General features: G+C 45.1%; 1 protein-coding gene across 1 annotated transcript in view; it reads right to left on the bottom strand.

Moving 5' to 3' along the window:
• Positions 1-1265: 1265 nt before the first annotated feature.
• The window catches only part of LOC309566370 (uncharacterized protein), an 83076-nt gene continuing 63197 nt past the window's right edge, over positions 1266-21144 (bottom strand). Inside the window, exons 4-5 of the mRNA XM_082271497.1 lie at positions 6353-6561; positions 1266-1850 (exon numbers count right to left, since the gene is read on the bottom strand). Coding sequence (XP_082127623.1) covers positions 1781-1850; positions 6353-6561 — 279 coding nt within the window. The 3' untranslated portion in view covers positions 1266-1780. The remainder of the gene's footprint in view (positions 1851-6352; positions 6562-21144) is intronic.

The raw sequence follows: 21144 nt of genomic DNA, 5'->3' as shown, positions 1-21144 counted from the left end.
CCATCTTGATAGGGGGAGTCCTGTGGTTGTGGTGTGTCTGGATTTTGCAAAGGTATTTAAAACAGTTCTCCATAAACGCCTAATCTACAAGCTAAGGTCTGCAGGCATCATCCATAAGGTTTGTTCTTGGACAGAAAACTAGTCACAGGGTGGTGATAAATAAAGTGTACACAGACTGGTCTGGAGTGGTAAGTGGGGTACCCCAAGGTTCTGTCCTGGGACCTATTCTGTTTAATGTATTCATAAATGATATAGAGGATGGGATACATAGCTCAATCTCAGTTTTTGCAGACGACACAAAAATAGGCAGGGCAATATCTTCACATCAGGATATAGAAATCTTACAGAATGACCTGAACAAAATAATGGAGTGGGCAACTACATGGCAAAAGAGGTTTAATGTGGAGAAATGTAAGGTAATGCACTTGGGGGCTAAAAAGATAAACGCAAACTACTCACTAAGGGGGGAACCACTGAGGGAATCAAGGATGGAAAGATCTGGGGGTCCTAGTGGAAGACAGACTGAGCAATAGCATGCAATGTAAAGCAGCAGCTGCCAAAGCGGGCAGAATATTGGCATGCACTAAAAAGGGGATATATATAAAACTATAATCCTGCCACTTTACAAAACTCTGGTCCGGCCACATCTAGAGTATTCTGTCCAGTTCTGGTCACCAATCCTCAGAAGGGATGTGCCGGAGCTGGAGTGAGTCCAAAGAAGGGCAAAAAAACGAATTAGGGGACTGGAAGGCCCTAATTACGAGGAGCGACTACAAGCTCTAAATTTATTCTAGGTGTAAAAGAGACGCCTGACAGGGGACATGATAGCAATTTACAAATACTTCAATGGTGACCCCAGGATAGGAAAAAACTATTAAGTCTCAGGGAGTGTAAGAGGACACGTGGCCACACAATGAGATTGGAGGAGAAGCGGTTTAACCTTAGGTTGCGTAAGGGGTTTGTCACTGTCAGGGCGGTAAGAATGTGGAACTCTCTTCCACAATAGGTGGTATCAGCAGGGAGTATGGATACTTTAAAAAAACCTTTGGACGTGCATCTCAAAGAAAACAACAAACAGTGATATAATAAAAGATTATCGTCACTGACACACACACACATACACAGGTTGAACTGGATAGACGATTGACGATGTTACAGTGAGAATGATTTGCTAACTGAGTTGTGAAACTTCGGTCAAATACTAATATTCACTTTACTTGTCCAATCAGATTACAGTGCCGGCCTGATCTTTGTATGCCAGGATGACGCAGGAGTGATACAATCCTGTGCCAACCAATGAAGGTGGCCAAAGACTGCAAGACAGAAGAAGATGCTGGTGTGGACCATTGGAGGAAAGGCAAGTATAGCTCCCTTTAGTTCTGCTTTAAATACCAAACTGTGTGAATATGCTTTTCACATGATTGCATAAATAAAGTGAGTATTCACAATTTTTTGAGTGAAGATTCCCAACTCTTTCAGTAAACGGCCCAATAGATTTGCTTTTCTCTATTATGAAGGCACAGTAATATAGGTCGATGACAGATTTAGAACAGTACTGGATCCTGCCTATAGATTTTCATTGACTGGTGGAGTCTATTCATTGGCAAGGCCTGTAAGACAGTCACACATTTAACAATCATGTTGCTTTTAACAGTTTAAAATTTCCAATATTCAGCTTATCATAAATGTATACTGATTCTCAAGTACAAAGGAAGCATATATAAAAAGAGTAGAAACAAATGTTACTCTCTGCTTTGGTTGCAGATTAGTTGTTCTCTTCTCATTCAATACCCAAGGTCTTCAGTAAAGCTATTGTATTCTTCATGTACTGTGAATCTGGGTATCCTTTCCTGTTTACAACAAACACAATGGCTGAAATACCTTTTTTATTAATATCCAACACAAAAACGCATTTTCATACATCTATACACTGCCATATTATAATAAGGCTTGATCATATTTTCCTTATTCCGGTTGTAAAATTCTTGTTTAGAATGTACAATGGAAAGGGAAGAACCTAAACCAGGCTCCTACTGCCAATAACTGAATTGATAACATTTGTATTATTTTTTAAGATCAGTAGCTTTTTAACTTATTCTATAGAGCCGAGCCTACCTTTGGACCACCACTGGATTATGTAGTTCTTATTTTCTTGAAATCTTTACGGCAAACTCAAGCAAAATGGACTTGGGTCTAATAACAATTGTGAGTGATACATAGAATCTTTTGTATAGGATTTTCTAGTTTTTCCATCCTCATTTCAAAAGAAGTTTCGTTAAAAAGACCTATGGTGTTCTAACACACTTAAACCTACAGACTACTAATGTCTAGGCCAATCATCATGGAGTAATTGGCTCCACAGCAATTACATAGGATGTTATGCAATTTACTTTATTGCTTCTCTCTCTCTTATAACCCTGTGTAATAGGGCTGGGCGATATGGCTGAAAACTGTATCACGATATCAGTGTTTCATATCGGTCGATATCGATAATTATTGATATTTTTTATTACCCATTTAAAATAAGGACCCTAGGGTGAGAATGCAGGGCGGCGGGCATGGTACAGGAGAATGCAGGGTACTGGCATGGTGCAGGAGAATGCAGGGTACTGGCATGGTGCAGGAGAATGCAGGGCACTGGCATGGTGCAGGAGAATGCAGGGTACTGGCATGGTGCAGGAGAATGCAGGGTGCTGGCATGGTACAGGAGAATGCAGGGTGACTGGCATGGTGCAGGATAATGCAGGGCACTGGCATGGTGCAGGAGAATGCAGGGTACTGGCATGGTGCAGGAGAATGCAGGGTACTGGCATGGTGCAGGAGAATGCAGGGTACTGGCATGGTACAAGAGGATCCGGGGTTGTGGGCATACTACAGGAGATGCAGTGCTGTGGGCATGGTACAGGTAGACCATGCCGGCAGCACTGCATCCCTTGTAGTGTGCCCGCAGCCCTGCATAATGGCTGGTAGTGAAGCTGTTTCACTTACCTGTTCCAGAGGCGCCTTCATTTTAAAAATGGCGCCGCCGGCGCCGCCACGTCATTGCGCACGCGCCGCTGCCGCTCGTGTAACTTCGGCTATTCCCGGCCTCTCCCGAGCGACGGCGGCACGTGCGCGGTGACGTGTATGCGACGGGCGGCGCCATTTTTAAAGCTTAAACCCGTCGGAGCGGACTTTTCGTTTTATCGTTCCAAGTCTTGTATTGCTATCGATCCCCTGACTATCGCGATACATATCGGTATCGCTTTATCGCCCAGCCCTACTGTGTAATATAAAGCCTTAAATTGTATTTTTGCTGTGAGGGCTAATGGAGGAGGAATCCTTAAAACGGTTGTAAAGCCATCATTTTTTTTTCCTAATATAATAAACAAATTATACTTACCTGCTCTTCAATCATATTGCACAGAGCAGCCCCTTACCTCCTCTTCTGGGGTCCCCCGCCGCTGCTTTCCACTCCTCTTCTTTGAGTGCCCCTATAGCAAGCCATGTGCTATTGGGCACTTATACAGACTAGCTCCCAAGCCAAGCCATGTACATCTATAGACACACACAGCGTGGCTTGGTTCCACCCCCACTCCCTTGATTGACAGCAGCAGGAGCCAATAGTTACTGCTGCTGCCTCTGTTTTGTAAAAAAGGGTGAGAGAGAGCAAAACTGCTGCAGACAAGCACAGCACTGGGTCATAAGAGGAGCCAGATAAGTGTTTCCGGGGGGGAGGGGGGGGTGGGCATATATTGGAATGTTTTTTACCTTAACGCAGAGAATGCATTAAGTTAGAAAACCTTATGCCTTTAGTTTTACACCTTCAGGGAGCATGCAGCACCTCAATCTCTTTCTTCCCAATTGTTCCACTTTTTCTTTCTTGGGTCACCTTTAAATGTTACCTTTTCAGTTTAGTCCTCTTCTCTTGCTAAAATGAACCTATGGCCAGTCTTTGTAGCTAAAAAAACTATGAAGCAAATTACTCTCAAAATTCATAGTAGAAGAACCCAAGTCACACCCTCAGATAGATCAGCATAACCTGCTATCCTCTCCCAATAGTGACGTAACAGCCTTCTAATCTACTGTATATTGTAGTTACAAAGCAGGGGCTATTAACCATGCTTTGTTATGGCCATATTTAACATTACAAAGACTGTCAGAAAGATCAAAGAAAGATTTGAAGTCTGAGCCTTTGCCCAGTCACTGTTAGGGCTCAGTCACACCGGTGCACAGATCTGTACATCTGGGCAAAGGGCTGGGTTTATCCACTCATGAAGCATAGATGTCTGCACAGACTGATCTTCATGCACATCCCCAAGCTTACATCTGTGCAGGACTGATGCATGGCTTCTAACACAGTCTGTTTTCATTCAGAGCCGTGCATCTGTCCACTTAGGGATGTGCAGGCAGATCAGTAAAAATCCATACAACAACAGCCTGTGATTGATTTAAACAGGATGGCTGCATGTGGCTGTGCAGACCAGCTGTACCTCCCGAATGGATAGCTCTTAGGAGGGGGAGCTGAGCTGCTGATACAACATTTCTACTGTGCAATGTGATTAATTGCTCCACAATGCTTACAGTTACAGAGGTCAAGCAGGTCTTGTTTTTTTTTTATTAATTTACTGCTTGATATCATGTTATATTTAAATACTTCAATGCCCATAGCCTGAACACAGATTCACTGCCCTAAAGAGATACAGGGGATATAGAAAATAATCATCCCCTTTAAAATAATCACATTGTGTTGCTTTGCAGCCTGAAATGAAGACAGACACAGTTTTTGTTTTATCCAGCTGTATTTACTAGTGCAACTTATAACATCCAAAAAATAAAAAAACAGAAAAAGGATCCCCCCCCCCCCCCCCCCATTATGTCAGTATTTTGTTGGATCAACTTTTGCTTTATTTACAGTCTTTAGTCTGTTGGGATATGTCTCTACTAAATTTTCACATCTAGACTTTGCAATATTTCCCAACTCTTCTTTTCAGAACTGCTAAAGTTCAGTTAAATTTGATGGTGACGATTTGTGGACTGCAGTCTTCCACAGATTTTCAATGGGGTTTAAGTCTGGGCTTTAACTAAGCAATGCAAAGACATTCACCTTTTTCTTCTTCAACCACTCTGTGATCATTTTTTCTGTGTGCTTTTGGTCATTGTCATGTTGGAAGGTGAACCTTCTTCCCATTGAGAACTTTCAGGTAGAAAGCAGCAGATTTTTCTCAAGTATTTATTGATATTTTGCCCCATTCATTCTTCTTCTATCCTGACAAGTGCTCCAGTTTCTGCTTTAAAGAATCACCCCCATAACAAGATGTTACCACCTCCATTCTTTACTGTAGGAATGGTGTAATTTGGATGGTGAGCTGTAATGGATTTCACCAGACATATCGTTTGGTGTTGAGACCAAATAATTAATTTAAGTCTCATCAGACCACCTTAAATACACCTTGTAGATTCTGAGGCCACGTGGAAATAGGTGTTATGGTCAGATGAGAGTAAAATTGAATTATTTGTCCTCAACACCAAACAATATGTCTGGGGGAAATCCAATACGGCATACCATCCAAATAACATCATTCCTACAGTAAAGCATGGAGATGGTAATATCCTGTTATAGGGGTGATTCTCTGTGTCAGAGACTGGAGCACTTGTTCCGAATAGAAGAAAAATGGATGGGGCAATGCCGTCAAATTCTTGAGGAAAATCTGCTGCCCTCTGCCAGCAAGTTGTCAATGGGAACAAGGTTTACCTTCCAGCATGACAATGTCCGAAGCACACAGCAAAAATTACCACAGAGTGACTGAAGAGGAAAAAAGGTAAATGCCCTTCCATTGCTTAGTCAGAGCCCAGACTTAAACCACATTGAAAATCTGTGTAATGACTAGAAGAGAGCAGTCCACAAACGGTCACCATCAAATTTAACTGAACTTGAGCAGTTCTGCAAAGAAGAGGGGGCAAATATTGCAAAGTCTAGATGTGCAAAGTTAGTAGAGACATATCCCAACAAACTAAAGGCTGTAATTAAAGCAAAATGTGGTCCAGCAAAATACTAACATAAGGGGGTGATCCTTTTTACAACTCAGTGATTCTGTTTTTACTTAATTTTTTTTCTGCCATGTTGGTGTTATATCTTTCACTTGGATGTTATAAGTTGCACTGAGTAAATACAGCTGGATAAAACAAAAACTGTCTGTCTTCATTTCAGCCTGCAAAGCAACAAAATGTGATTATTTTAAAGGGGGGGTTGATTATTTTCTATACCCACTGTATAATGGTGCCAGAGAGAAACAGATAGGCATTTCCAAATTAGTACATTATTAATAAACACAGTGAAACTCAAGCACTAGAAACTTCAGGCCATACTTACATTGACTTCCCTCCATGTACGGAAGTTTTATGAGGAATTTTATGCCAAGTTACAAAAACGTCATCCTTGTTTGATTGAATTTTAAATGTTAAGTTTTGGTTCAAAGCTTTCTCTAAAAGCAAAAACAGCTTCTTCCCTTCTCCATTATCAGGTAGGTAAGCTTCAAAGGTCCCCCCTCTGTATGGTTCTCCAGGATGGGGATCTTCTGCCTATGTAACAGACAACATGATACTCTAATCACAATATGAAAGGACATCAAAGAGAACCAGATTTCTTAGCACCAAACCCCCCCCCACTACCTTACAGAGTAGAATCCTCTTTTTGTATAACTCAAGTACAATAAAAAGAAAGTCTAGCTAAAAGGCTAAATACACAACTAAAGCACACACAGTGTTTCACCTGCCAAAGGGTCTGTAAAGTAATGTCCATATTCTTATGGTCTATCCACCCCAGCTGCGCAAGATGGCTACAAATCTTAAAGTTGAATTTCAGGTAGCTAAAATACAAATACTGTATGTTTAATCATTGCTTTCTGTTTACCCACGTGGGCTTTGTATTTTTTTTATTTTTAGCTACTCTTATGAAGAGTACATTTATGCCACCAAGCACAACCAGGTAGACCAGTCTACTACTTTTTGGTTCCACTTTCTTGATCACTTTATTTTCAGGTGAGCATGCTGGAGGCGATGCAGGTAGTTGTGTTGCTGAACTAGAAAATGCGGAAGTGACGTGTCTGGCTGTGTGGTGTGAGCAGTTACAGTATGTGTGAACCAGGGTAAACCAAAAATAAAAATTGTAGGGCTAAAAAAAAAAAAAAACTGGTGTAGAGCAGAATAAAGTCCAAGGGGACAAAGTTCCTCTATGTAGTCATAAACAAGAAGTATTGCAGCATCTGTAAAACAGATCAGTAGATGATTGGGTGTGTTTTATTCTTTTTTTTTTTTGCATTAACAGGGGTAAGCCGTACATCAAATGCAGCACCACCATGACCACCTTGGGAAGGTCCTACCTCAGAACAGGAAAAACAAAGAAAGTAGAGCCCCAAGCAGTTTAGAAACTTTATTTAATCTAATCTGAAAAAAAGGATCTACCTACATGTAGTCTGGCTTTAAAACGGGGCTACAAAGCCCAGAAATGTGTTGCCTGTGTTCCATACATGGTGACAGTTTAGTACATGCTGTGCCTTTCTCCTTTCCCAGCTCCCGTCCACAATGAATATGTGTTACTATTGCTGGCTGCTCTCATACACTGGCTTTGGGTTGAGGCTGCATTGCAGCAGCTGTCTGAGGATTCTGGATCCTTCTCTTCTCCTCCACTTAGTTAACCATGTGACACCCAGTGGATGCCTTTTTGGATTCAATAAAGTTACTAAGCTGCGGATATCGCTCTGTACTCAGCTTTCTTTGTTTTCTATGTTTGCAGCAGGGGGGGGGGGGAGATGGGTCCAATCCCACCCAGAGTGTCTGCAGCAATGCAGCTAACGCTGACAGTTGCTGAGCACCTAAAGCACTGCAGCCATACTCCTGCTGCCTGTCAGACTTAAGAGATGGGCAGCGACAGTTTAGAAAGAGGGAGGTTCATTTGAACTCTTCCTTGGCTCTGGTCACATGACAGGAGTTCCCCTCCCTCCGCAATGCCTGATTTGGTGAGCAGATTTACGGAGTAGGAAGATCTGTATTGGCAGAGTAAAGTCTGTGCTGGAGGCAGAGCTGTACTAGTGAGAGGGGAATTTGGGGGCTTGGGGAGTGAGGTAGTTCTTTGGAGTGCTCTGTCTTATGAACTCTCCTCATGCCTGCACCTTGTGCAATAGAGACCCCTGTTAGAATAAATGCATATACAAAAGTGGTGCGCTGCTCCTTTAAATAAAATTAAATCTAAAAAGAATAGCAGGTTATAGCTGGTAAGCAATAAAGTACACCATAATAGCGCATCAAACAAATCAAATAAACAAAGTTAAGCCCAGTACACACGATAAGATTATCGAACGATCTGTCGTCTGTTTTTTGTGGCATGCTAGTCTTACATAGTTACATAGTTACATAGTAGGTGAGGTTGAATAAAGACAATAGTCCATCCAGTTCAACCTGTGTAGGTGTGTGTGGCTGTAATCATCTCACATACCCCTGAATGTTCTGGTCCTTGAGATGTAAGTCTAAGAGTCTTTTGAAAGCCACCATACTACCCGCAGAAACCACCTCTTGTGGTAGAGAATTCCACAATCTTGTAGCCCTAACAGTAAAGAACCCCCCACGTTGCCTGTGGTTAAAACGCTTCTCCTCTAATCGCATTGTATGCCCTCGAGTCCTCATGCAATCCCTTCGAATGAACAGCTTTTTTTCTAAGCTGGGATCCCCATTAAGATATTTATAAATTGCTATCATGTCCCCCCTCAGACGTCTCTTCTCCAGGGAGAATAAATCGAGCGATTGTAGACGCTCTTCATAGTCAAGGTCCTCCAATCCCCTAATTAGTTTAGTTGCCCTTCTCTGGACTCTCTCCAGCTCCAACACATCCCTCCTGAGGACTGGCGACCAGAACTGGACAGAATACTCCAGATGCGGTCGGACCAGAGTTTTATAAAGTGGAAGGATTATAGTCTTATCTCTGGAATACATCCCTTTCTTTATGCATGCTAATATTCTGCTGGCTTTGGCAGCTGCCGCTTGACATTGCATGCTGTTGCCTAATCTATCATCAACCAAGACTCCCAGATCCTTCTCCATTTTTGATTCCCCCAAGGGTTCCCCTCCTAACGTGTATTGTGTTTTTATGTTTTTAGTCCCCAAGTGCAAAACCTTACACTTCTCCACGTTAAACCTCATTTGCCATGTCGTTGCCCACTCTGTAATTTTGTCCAGGTCATTCTGTAGGATATCTGCTTCATGCTGTGCAGTTATTGCCCTGGCCAATTTTGTGTCATCTGCAAAAACTGATAACGCACTACTGATCCCGTCCTCAATGCTGTTTATGAATAAATTGAACAAGGTTGGTCCCAGGACTGAGCCCTGGGGCACCCCGCTTACAACCTCAGACCAGTCTGAGTATGCGCTGTTTATTACCACCCTTTGGACACGCCCTTTAAGCCAATTCCGTATCCAAGAGCAAACTCTGCTGTCGATACCTGCAGACCTTATTTTATAAATTAAGCGCTTGTGGGGAACTGTATCAAACGCCTTAGCGAAATCCAAGTACACCACATCTACTGGTCTGCCCCTATCTAGCTCACAGCTAACCTCCTCGTAGAATGCTAAGAGATTGGTTTGACAAGAACGCCCATTTGTAAACCCGTGCTGATTACTGCTGATGATGTTGTTGTCTTTAGCAAACTCTACGATATAGTCCCTTATCATCCCCTCCAGAAGTTTACATACTATTGATGTCAAACTGACAGGCCTATAATTTCCCGGGATATGCCTCTGGCCCTTTTTGAATATCGGAATCACGTTAGCTTTCTTCCAATCCCCTGGTACATCTCCTGTCCTAATACTGTCAGCAAAGATCAGGAACAGTGGTCTCGATATAACTTTACTGAGTTCCTTGAGTACTCTCGGATGTATGCCATCCGGTCCTGGTGATTTGTTTGTGTTAAGTTTATCCAGCCTTTCCCTGATTTCACCCTCTGTTAGCCATAGTGGCAAATCCTGTGTATTACTACTAACCATACAGTCATGGTCAGTGTACCCCTCCGTTTCCTGTGTAAAGACTGACGAGAAAAAAGCATTCAGCACGGTTGCTTTTTCAGTGTCCTCTGTAACCATCCCCCCATCATCGCTAATTATGTGTGCAATATGCTCTGCCCTAGTTTTTTTGCTGTTGATATATTTAAAGAATTTCTTTGGGTTTTTTTTACTATCCTCCGCTATTTGTCTCTCAAAGTTGATTTTAGCCATTTTGATTTCGTGTTTACTTTTCTTATTTGCCTCCTTGTATTGCTCGAAAGCCAATACAGTGCCCTCTGATTTATATTTCTTGAAGGCCAATTTTTTTCCCCTAATACGTTTTTTAACGCTACGGTTTAGCCAGCCAGGTTTGGCTTTGTCTCTTCTAAATTTATTTCCCATAGGAATGCACTGCAAGATGCCTTTGCCTAATATGTTCTTAAAGCATTCCCATTTTTCCTCTGTGGTCAGGGATCCCAGGGTTTGGTCCCAGTTTACCCTTTCCATCAATGAGTACAATTTTGGAAAGTTTGCCCGTCTGAAGTTTAGGGTTCTTATGTTCCCCACTTGCCTTGTTATATTGTTATTTATACTAAATGTGATCATCCTGTGATCGCTAGAGCCCAGGTTGTCCTGAACTACTACCTCCGAGATTATGTCTGGGTCATTAGTGATCAATAGATCCAGGACTGCATTTTCTCTAGTCGGAGAATCCACCAACTGTGACATGTAATTATCCAGTAAGGTTTCTGTGAATAGGCGGGCCTTCTGTGAGTGTGCAGTCCCCTCATCCCAGTCAATGTCGGGATAATTGAAGTCCCCCAATATGATGACTGATCCCAATTTTGCCACTTTACTCATTAGTGCTAAGGATTCCAGCTCTACCTCCTCCCCTTGGTTAGGTGGCCTATAGCAAACCCCCACAATTACTTTCCCCTTTTCTCCTTCCCTATGGAGTTCAACCCACACAGATTCTAACTCCATGCTCATCCCATCCGTAATGTCACTCCTTTCTATCACCTTTATATTGTTCTTGACATAGAGACATACCCCTCCCCCTCTTTTTCCTACCCTGTCCTTCCGGTACACCGAATACCCTTGGATATTGGCCAGCCAGTCATGTGAGGGGTCGAACCAAGTCTCTGTTATTCCCACAAGGTCTATGTCCTCCTCATGTACTAACATTTCCAACTCATCCATTTTATTAGCTAGGCTCCTGGCATTAGCATATACCCCTCTTAGTTTTACGGAAGTTGAGCGCAATTGGTGGTTATGTTTATTCCTGTTTGGTCTGAGGTTTTCCCGCACAGACCTACCGATTGGCGTTGTGGACCTACTGTCGCTGCTGACCCTACAACTGCCTTCAGTCCTCTGCTCCCTCCTGACTGATTCTACTTCTGAGCCCTCCCCCCCGTCTCCTAGTTTAAAAGCCCCTCCACTTTCTGATGTGGAAAGTGAAGAGGTTATATTTTCCCGTACGACAGAATTCTACTTCAGAAGTGATGTCATGTGTTGGATTGCTTTGTATGTGTTCTTTCTCACTGAGCATGCCTAGTCTTGCTCTTAAGATTTTTTTCTGTCGAAATCTGTACTAATGAGATGAAAATCGGACGTTGTATTACGGACGACAAAAATTTTATAGCCTGCACATCAGGATTTTGTCAGCCGAAAAGTCGGAGTCAGTCGGCTGTCGAAAGCACCATACTAACAATCCGAAAATCGTCAGATCGGTTGTCAGACTCATTTTCCCTTCAGATTTTCTTATCGTGTGTACGGGGCTTTATATGTGCTCTTCTCTACCCAATGTCTCTGAACAGAATCACATAATCATGTCCACTTGTGATTTACAGTGCGTCAGATTTCCAAAGAGATTAACCCAAAATGTTATAATCTTCAGTGTTAGATCCAACATACCAACATTCCACCTTTAGGTGCAGTGCTCGCTCACCCTAAATATTGACCTATAACAATAAAGGGTCGAATGCACTTTAGATATAAAATCCTTGTGGATCCACCATCCATTAGTGCCCACTTCTCACCTTGGGTCCCGCTGCCTCCACTCCCAGTGTCACTCAAACATAACTCACACAATGCCTCCTGCGCTTAGGAAAATGGCCCCTCCGGATGGATGTGCTTTATGTCTTCATTACTCTTAGAAACGGGTAACCATGGTCTTGCTGCCCTCAAAGACTTAGGGGGGTCTAACATTGCAACTATATAAAACACACAGAGGGCGCACCGACCTAGTGCATTATCCCGAGACAAATAATTTATTAGATAAAAGGTAAGTAATGTACTCACAAAAACAGCAAGAAATTGCGCATCACAAATCACTGTACATTCCATCCAATGTATCAATACGTATGGGTGTAACAGTCACTGAAGACCCCGTGGACTGAACCACCTCTGAAGAAGAGGAATTCCTTGAAACGGGTCAGCCCACGGGGTCTTCAGTGACTGTTACACCCATACGTATTGATACATTGGATGGAATGTACAGTGATCTGTGATGCACAATTTCTTGCTGTTTTTGTGAGTACATTACTTACCTTATATCTAATGAATTATTTGTCTCAGGATAATGCACTAGGTCGGTGCGCCCTCTGTGTGTTTTATATAGTCACTCAAACATAAGAAAGGGACATTCTCAGAGTGTTACACATTTAGAGAGTTAAAACCATTTATTTAAATCCAAGTTGCACTGACATAAGTTTAAATTTAATGTGCAGTGTGTCAGAAATACCAGCACTGCTCACCACACTTCTGGTTTTTCGTGCTAATCAAATGTGACATCCTAGGCTCTGCCATCTTTTTAAGCGGAACTTCCCTTTTTAGGTGAAATTCTACTTTAACATCCCATGGTGTGTATAAGCATATACCCTGCCAACTGTGGGTTCCAACTGTATTAAAGAATGCACTAAACTGCTACTATTGTTAACCATCAAGGCCCCTAACCAATAAGTAATATTGAGTTTTTACTAGTTCCCAATAGTTAGTGTAATGACGAAAGGGGCAAGAGCACCCCTATAACCCAGTGGGTGTCCTTTCACAAAACAGTGTAAATACATCATACAAGGAACAGTAGAGCGCTGGTCAGGAACTGTGTTTCATCACCATTTATGAATTTACTGGACATGTATTCTTTATGTGGAGTACTGATCATTTCTTCTCTTTTTTTCCCCTACAGTATTTCCTGAGCTCTCTACTCGAGACTTTATTATTTCCACGTTGAAATGTTATTGTTTTCTTGTCACTTGTTTCAAAATGATACTTAGTATACATGGATCTGTTCAAGGCTAGTGACTGAAACATTGTTTTTGTGCTGTGTATGCAACAAATCATTTTATCATTTTTTTTACACAAAAAGAGCTTTCTTTTGGTGGTATTTAATCACCACTGGGTTTTTTTAGTTATTGCAAAATAAACGAAAATTTGGGGGGAAAAAAAAAAAAGTTTTTCTTCGTTTCTGTTATGAAATTTTGCAAATAGGAAATTATTCTTCATAAATTTAGGCCAAATGTATTGTGCTCCATTTCTTTGGTGAAAATAACCCAAATCAGTGTTTATTATTAAATTTGTACGAAAGTTATAGAGTCCACAATCTATGGTATATACAATGGGTATAGAAAATAATTACGCCCCTTTAACCACTTCAGGACCGCCCCATAGCAGATATACTACTACAGGGTGGCAGAATCACATATATATATATATATGTGATTGTGTACTTTTGCCTCCAGGGGGCACGCATGGGGCGCTTCTGCTATCACAGCAGAAGCCGATCTGCAGGAGCTGGGCACCATCAGTAAAACATACAGAACGGAGATCTGCCTATGAAAACAAGGCAGATGTCTAATCTGACGAAGGGAAGGGATGGATTCTGTGTTCCTGCAAAGCAAAAAGCACCTAACACAGTACACAAAAACACTGGCTAGGCACACAGTTAACCCTTGATCGTCCTAGATGTTTACCCCTTCTCAGCATGTGTCATTAGCACAGTGGCAGTTCATATTTTTATCACTGATCACTGTCCACCACAATATCACAGCCTCGCTAAAAATTCCACAAATATATACAATAGTTTGTAGATGCTATAACATTTGTGTGAACCAATCAATATACACTTATTGGGATTTTTGTTCCCAAAAACATGTAGCAGAATGCATATTGACCTAAATTTATGAAGAAATTTGATTTTTTTTATTGGATATGTTTTATAGCAGAAAGTAAAAAAAAAATCTTTTTTTTTTTTTTGTTTATATTAAAAGTGCAGTGATGATCAAATACCACCAAAAGAAAGCTTTATTTGTGGGGAAAAATGAAATAACGGAATTTTTGTAAAATCTTACCTGTAAAATTCCTTTCTCTGAGTCCTCCGACAGTCGCCGCCATCTTCATATTCGTCACAATGGGGTATTAGACTTTGCTCCGTAGTAGCTAGGCAACAGAATATGTCAATATTAAAGCTTTTAACATATCCCCACCCCAGGGGGTGGTCCCCTCAGCCTATACCCTCCTGCTTCCTGATTCATACCTCAGTTTCAGTAGAATAGCAGTAGAGTACCTAAACCCCAAAAGAGGGGCGGGGGCGGCGACTGTCGGAGGACTCAGAGAAAGGAATTTTACAGGTAAGATTTTACAAAAATTCAGTTTTCTCTTACGTCCTCCGACAGTCGCCGCCATCTTCATATTCGTCACAATGGGGACGTCCCAAAGCAGAGCAAACATGAGGGGTGGGAAACGCAGCCGCGCCTAAAGGCAACGCAGTCTCCACATCAAAGAAAGGAACCTTACCAAAGGAAGGAAACCAGCTGGGCAACATGAGAAAAAACTTGCTCAACGGGAGCAATAACCCAGGAAAAAAACAAATAACCCAGGGATAAAAAGAAATCCCAAACAGCCAAAAGTCCAAAACAAGGGACCCTAAGGAACTGCCGCACTAAGAACCTTGCGGCCAAAGGAAGCATCCGCCGATGCTTGAACATCCACTCTGTAGAATTGTGTGAAGGTGTGCACGGTCGACCAAGTCGCCGCCCTCCACACCTGGGCCACAGAAGCCCCATGATGACAGGCCCAAGACGTACTCAGAGATCCGGTAGAGTGCGCCTTCACAGGCATAGGGGAAACGTTTCCCTGCAAAGCATAGGCCTGTTCAATGGACTGTCTGAACCAATTGGCGACGGCAGAAGCCGACGCCGCTATGCCCTTCCGAGGACCCCCGGAAGGACAAACAAAGAATCCGACTTGCGAAATGATTCAGACGATTTTAGGTAAACCCTAATCGCCCTAACAACATCCAAGGAGTGCAACTCCACATCCTTCGGATATTTAGACTTCGCGCAAGGCGAAGGCAAGACAATGTCCTCATTGAGGTGAAATTCCGAAACCCTCTTCGGAAAAAAAGAAGGGTAGGTCGCAAGACCACCTTATCCAAGTGAATGACCAGAAACGGAGACTTGCAGGACAAGCTGCCAGCTCCGACACACTGCGAGCCGAAGTGATCGCCACCAAAAAAGTTGACCTTCTTGGACAACATAGACAACGAGATCTACCTGATCCGTTCAAAAGGACCATGTTGCAAGACGGACAGAACAAGATTCCAGTCCCAAGGAGGCAGAGGTACCCTCCTAGGAGGGACCAGACGCCCCTTGAACAAAAGTGCCAACCAAGGAGTTAGATGCCATAGGACGTAGAAAAGGAACGGCCATCGCAGACACCTGACCCTTGATCGCAGCCAGCGCCAAACGCTGGGCAACACCCTTTCGAAGGAAGGACAACACCCTAGACACCGAGTACGTGCGAGGTGAAAACCCCCTGGACTCACACCAGGCAAAATAGGCCTTCCAAGTATGGTAATAGACCTTTCCCCAGGAAAAATTTCCTCGCGTCGATCAAAGTGTGAATGACCTCAGGGGAGAGACCCCTATCCCTCAGGACCTCGGTTTCAACAGCCAGGCCATCAAAGCCAGCGACTGTAAAGCAGGATGAAATATCGGCCCTTGAGACCGGAGATCTTCTCGAAGAGGCAGACGCCACGGAGCGTCGACCGCCAGATGCACGAGGTCTGCGTACCAGGAACGGCGAGGCCAGTCCGGTGCCACAAGAATCACTGTGATTTTTGGTTCCGAGTTCAAACTGCGAAGGAACCTGGACAGCAATTGAATCGGTGGAAACGCATACATCAGTCGGTACTGATGCCACGGAGCTACCAACGCGTCTGACGCGTCTGCCCGAGGATCGCGCGTCCTTGCCACGAACCTTTTCACCTTGATGTTCCGACGAGACGCGAACAGGTCTACCTCCGGAAGACCCCACTTCGCGCACAACATCTGGAAGACATCCGGGTGGAGGGACCATTCCCCCTGGTCCAGGGACTGGCGGCTCAGATAAACCGCCTGCCAGTTCTCCACCCCTGGAATGTGAACCGCCGATATCGCCGGGACGTGTGTCTCGGCCCAAGACAGAATGTCGGCCACTTCCCGAGCCGCTCGGGCACTCCTGGTGCCCCCTTGGCGATTGACGTAAGCCACCGCCGTGGCATTGTCCGTCTGCACCCGAACCGGACAGCCCTGCAGCCTGTCCGTCCAACGTCGAAGGCAGAGATTCATCGCATGCAATTCCAGAATGTTGATCGGAAGGGGGGATTCCTCCTCCGACCAAGTCCCCTGGGCGGACAGAACGCCCAGAACACCACCCCAGCCCGACAGGCTGGCATCCGTGGTGATCACCGTCCATGAAAGAGGACGAAAAGACTTGCCCCCTGACACCGTCGGGGACTGGAGCCACCACAGAAGATCCCTTCTGGTGCGATGGCTCAACGAAATCTGGAGATCCAGAGATTGCGGTCGCCCGTCCCACCTGGACAGGATCTCCGCTTGGAGACCCCGCGTGTGAAACTGGGCGAAGGGAATCGCCTCGAAAGCCGAGACCATCAATCCCAGACATCTCATGCACATCCGGAGTGACGAGCACGGAACGTCCCTGAGGGACCTGACTTCTTCCTGAAGAGTCCTGAGTTTGTCGTCCGGTAGGAAGACCTACGCCTGGACCGAGTCCAGAATCATTCCCAGGTAGGGAAGACGAATCGACGGACAAAGCGTCGACTTTGGAAAATTTAACGTCCAACCAAACTCCTGTAGAGTCAGCATCGTGATGGACAGGTTCTCCTCCAGACCCTGGCTGGTCGCAGACCGAACCAGAATATCTTCCAGATACCCCAGGACAGAGATGCCCAGGGCTCTCAACAAAGCCAGAACCGGTGCAAGCACCTTGGTGAAAACCCGTGGAGCCGAAGCGAGACCAAAAGGTAACGCCACGAATTGGTAGTGATCCTCCGCAATGGCGAATCGAAGGTACCCCTGGTGACCCTCGAAAATCGGGATGTGAAGGTACGCATCCTTCAAGTCGATGGAAGCCATGAAATCCCCCGGAACCAGGGCAGCCACCACCGACCGCAGGGATTCCATGCGGAACTTGCGAACCCGCACAAAGCAATGCAGAGCCTTTAAGTCCAGAATTGGACGTACCTCGCCCTCCTTCCTGGGCACAGTGAACAGATTGGAAGAGAACCCCCGAAATCTGTCCCGATGGGGCACCGGAACCACCTGAGGGAAAAAATCTGCTCTCCGGCCGAGAGAGAAAACTCGATCTTGTAGCCAGAACGAACGATTTCCTGAACCCACCTGTCCCGAACACGGGCCAGCCAGGGTTGAAGAAAAAACCGAGCAAGTGCCCCCCACCCCAGGACTGGGTGAGGGCGCCCCTTCGGGCCGCATTGTTATGGGCAGCGGGTCCGGACCGGCCGGACTTCCGCTTACCTGACCACGGCTCCTTTTGGGAGCCTTGACCTTCGAACGGTTGTCCTTATAGTGCGACCGAAAGGCACGAAAGGACCCCTGAGAGGGCCGAAAGGAAGCATGCTTCCTACCAGGAGCCGCCTTAGCCTTGTGGGATTGGGGCAAGAGCGTGCTCTTACCACCCGTGATCCCCTTTATCAGTGTATCCAAGGATTCTCCAAAAAGGCGAGATCCATCATAGGGCAGATAGGCTAAGGTCTTGCGCGAAGATCGGTCCACAGACCAACACTGCAACCAAACCAGGCGGCGAGACAATACCGCCACACTGTGTACACGTGCAGCCAACGGCACTATATCCAAGTCCGCATCACAGAACTACACGACACCCTGATGGATTAGATCCACCATATCCAATGTCGCCAGTGAGGCCGAATCAGCCACCAGGACGCGTCTAAGCACCTGCGTCCAACTTGCGACAGCCTGGGCTGCCATAAGAGAAGCAAATAGAGCTTTTAGCATAGAACCCGTAATAGAATAAGTATGACGGGCAAGAGATTCCAGCCTCCTGTACGTGGCATCCCGGAACACCGGGGTATCCTCTGCAGGAATCGCAGTGGACTTATTCAAAACCGCTATCGCGTGATCCACCGGAGGCGGTACACACCACCGTTCATCAGAAGCGGGCGTGAAAGGATAACGCAGCTGAACCTACTTGGCACAGCAAAAGGCTTGCGTATATTGCGCCACTGTTCCTTAACAGCGAGTTGAAAATCATCAGTGCAGGGAAAGACCTGCGATGTCTTGCGTCTTTTCTGCGTCCCATAAGCTGCCAGGGCAGCAGGAGGACATGGTTCATCCTGCAAACGCAGTGGTTGTTTGATAGAAGCAACCAATTCATCCATGAGTGCAAGCTCTTCAGGCGAGCCAGGGGGAGAATAATCAACCCCTTCAACCTCAGCCTCCACCTCGGACCCCACAAGATCCAGGGAGGAACGGGACCCCGATAAGGAGACCCCAGCCATAGTAGCCCCATCACCATCACCCTCTGAACCAGAGGAAATTGAAAACTCTGGGCCGTTTGTGGATTGAGCAGCCACAAGCATTCGCACCTGAGCAGCAAGGTTAGCCACAACTGTAGCCAAATCCCCCCCTGGGGGGGAAACAGCAGTCCCTTGGCCTCCCACCAAGTGGCAGGAGATTTGCTTCCCTGAGAATCCATTGCCCCCAAACAATATGCTGGAGAATAAAGGGTTAACTGCCCCTTTAACAAGCGCGGCGAGCGCAGCCCACCGCACACACACACCAGCACAAGAAGACCCCCACAGGGATAAAAGCTCAACTCAGGCAAGGATATAGGGATAGAGAGGATAAAAAACCTGGATAGACCACTGCTGCTGCTGCCTCGATCGGTGCGCCCAGGGAAAAGGAGTGATGTAACTCAGGGCGCTCTATCAAAGCCTATGGAAGGCTACAAGAAAATGGCCGCCTGCAGCGTTAACATGCGGCCGGAGCGAGCGCAGCCAAAATGGCGCCGTTTGGCGCCGAAAACGCCGCTCCTCCACCACAGTGAGGACCGCTGAAAAACACTACAGTACAGTAAAACATGGCAGACCGCCGCAGCGGTCGCTGTAATGTGCCCAAACACGATATAATCATGCCCCCAGCACACAGCCTGTCACACATTCACAGTCTGACACAGATAGTGCAGCACAGCCCCCCTCCTTGCAGCCCACAGCATGCAGCCAGAGAGACAGGGAGCTTAATAGTGTGATCAGAGGCAGGGTTACACAGTCCCAGACTGACACTCCCCAAACAGACAGGTCCCCACACAGATACACTTACCTCCTAGATGGCGTGGGGAACCCGCACAGGCGAACAAGCCACTGTACATGTGACAGGGAGAGTCGCATCCAGGACGCAGAAAAAACTGCGGTTGAGAAACCGCACAGCGTCCAGTGAGGTAGCCACCTCACCATAGCATCCCTGCACCGAACAGGGATGGGTCGTTCACTGTGCCAGGAGCATTACCTGACTGAACGCTCGATGGCAGGCTGGGAAGCCACTGACCCACAACCTGCGACCAGGGGGATCAGCCCGAGACCCAGCCCGCATGATCCTCTTCATCAGAAGAACTAACTAATGCTGACAAAAATAACAGCTAAGTAAAGAGAGAGAAAAAACTCAAACAAAAATAAAAAAAAAGAAGAGAAAGGCTGAGACAAAATGCCCCAGCATAGAGACATCCAGCTACTCCTGACAAGCTAGACATTGAAACTGAGGTATGAAACAGGAAGCAGGAGGGTATAGACTGAGGGGACCACCCCCTGGGGTGGGGATATGTTAAAAGCTTTAATATTGACATATTCTGTTGCCTAGCTACTCCTACGGAGCAAAGTCTAATACCCCATTGTGACGAATATGAAGATGGTGGCGACTGTCGGAGGACTTAAGAGAAAAATGTTATTTGGATACAGTGTTGCATGACCGTGCAATTGTCAGTTAAAGTAACTCAGTGCCGTATTGCAAAAAATGGCCTGGTCATGAAGGGGGGTAAATCTTGCAGAGGTCAATATAATCACGTTTTGTTAGTTTACAGCCTGAAATTAAAACACAGACCGTTTTTTTTATCTGGCTGTATAACATCCAAGTGAAAGATAAAATACCAATGTGTCAGAAAAGATATAAAACTGAGTTGGCAAAAGGATCACCCCTCCTTGTAAACTCAATCAGGTGTAACTAATCACCCTCTCAATGACACACAAAGCCATTTGACTTTCAACTTAGCTCATTAGCTCAGCATGAAAATAGCTTTCCTGGAGCATTTCAGTCCCTGGTAGTGCAACTGACACAACCAAACAATAAACTATGGGTGGCAAGGCACTGTCAAAAAAATCTGTGGGATAAAGTTGTGAACAAGCACAAGTCAGGAGATGGATACAAAAAAAAAAAAAATCCAAAGGCTTTATCAATGCCTAGAAGAAACTATTAGGAAGTGGAGGGTATTTGGTACAAAACAGACCCTCCCTGGATCAGGACGTTGCTCCAAACTGGATGAAAGAACCAAGTCAGAGAGGCTACCAAGAGGCCTACAGCAACTCTGAAGCAGTTGCAGGAATTTATGACAAAGAGTGGTCATTGGGTGCATGTGACAACAATATCACAAATTCTCCACAAATGTGGATTATATGGAAGGGTTGCAAGGAAAAAGCCACTCTTAAAGAAAGGCCACATGCAGTCACGACTGAGCTTTGCCAAAACACACCTTGAAGATCCCGAGGCCACATGGAAAAAGGTTCTTGTCAGATGGGAAAAATTGAATTATTTGACCTCAACACCA

Source organism: Pelophylax lessonae, assembly GCF_965119305.1.
Source record: "Pelophylax lessonae genome assembly, chromosome: 11".
NCBI lineage: Eukaryota > Metazoa > Chordata > Amphibia > Anura > Ranidae > Pelophylax > Pelophylax lessonae.
This window is presented reverse-complemented; position numbering and strand designations above follow the sequence as displayed.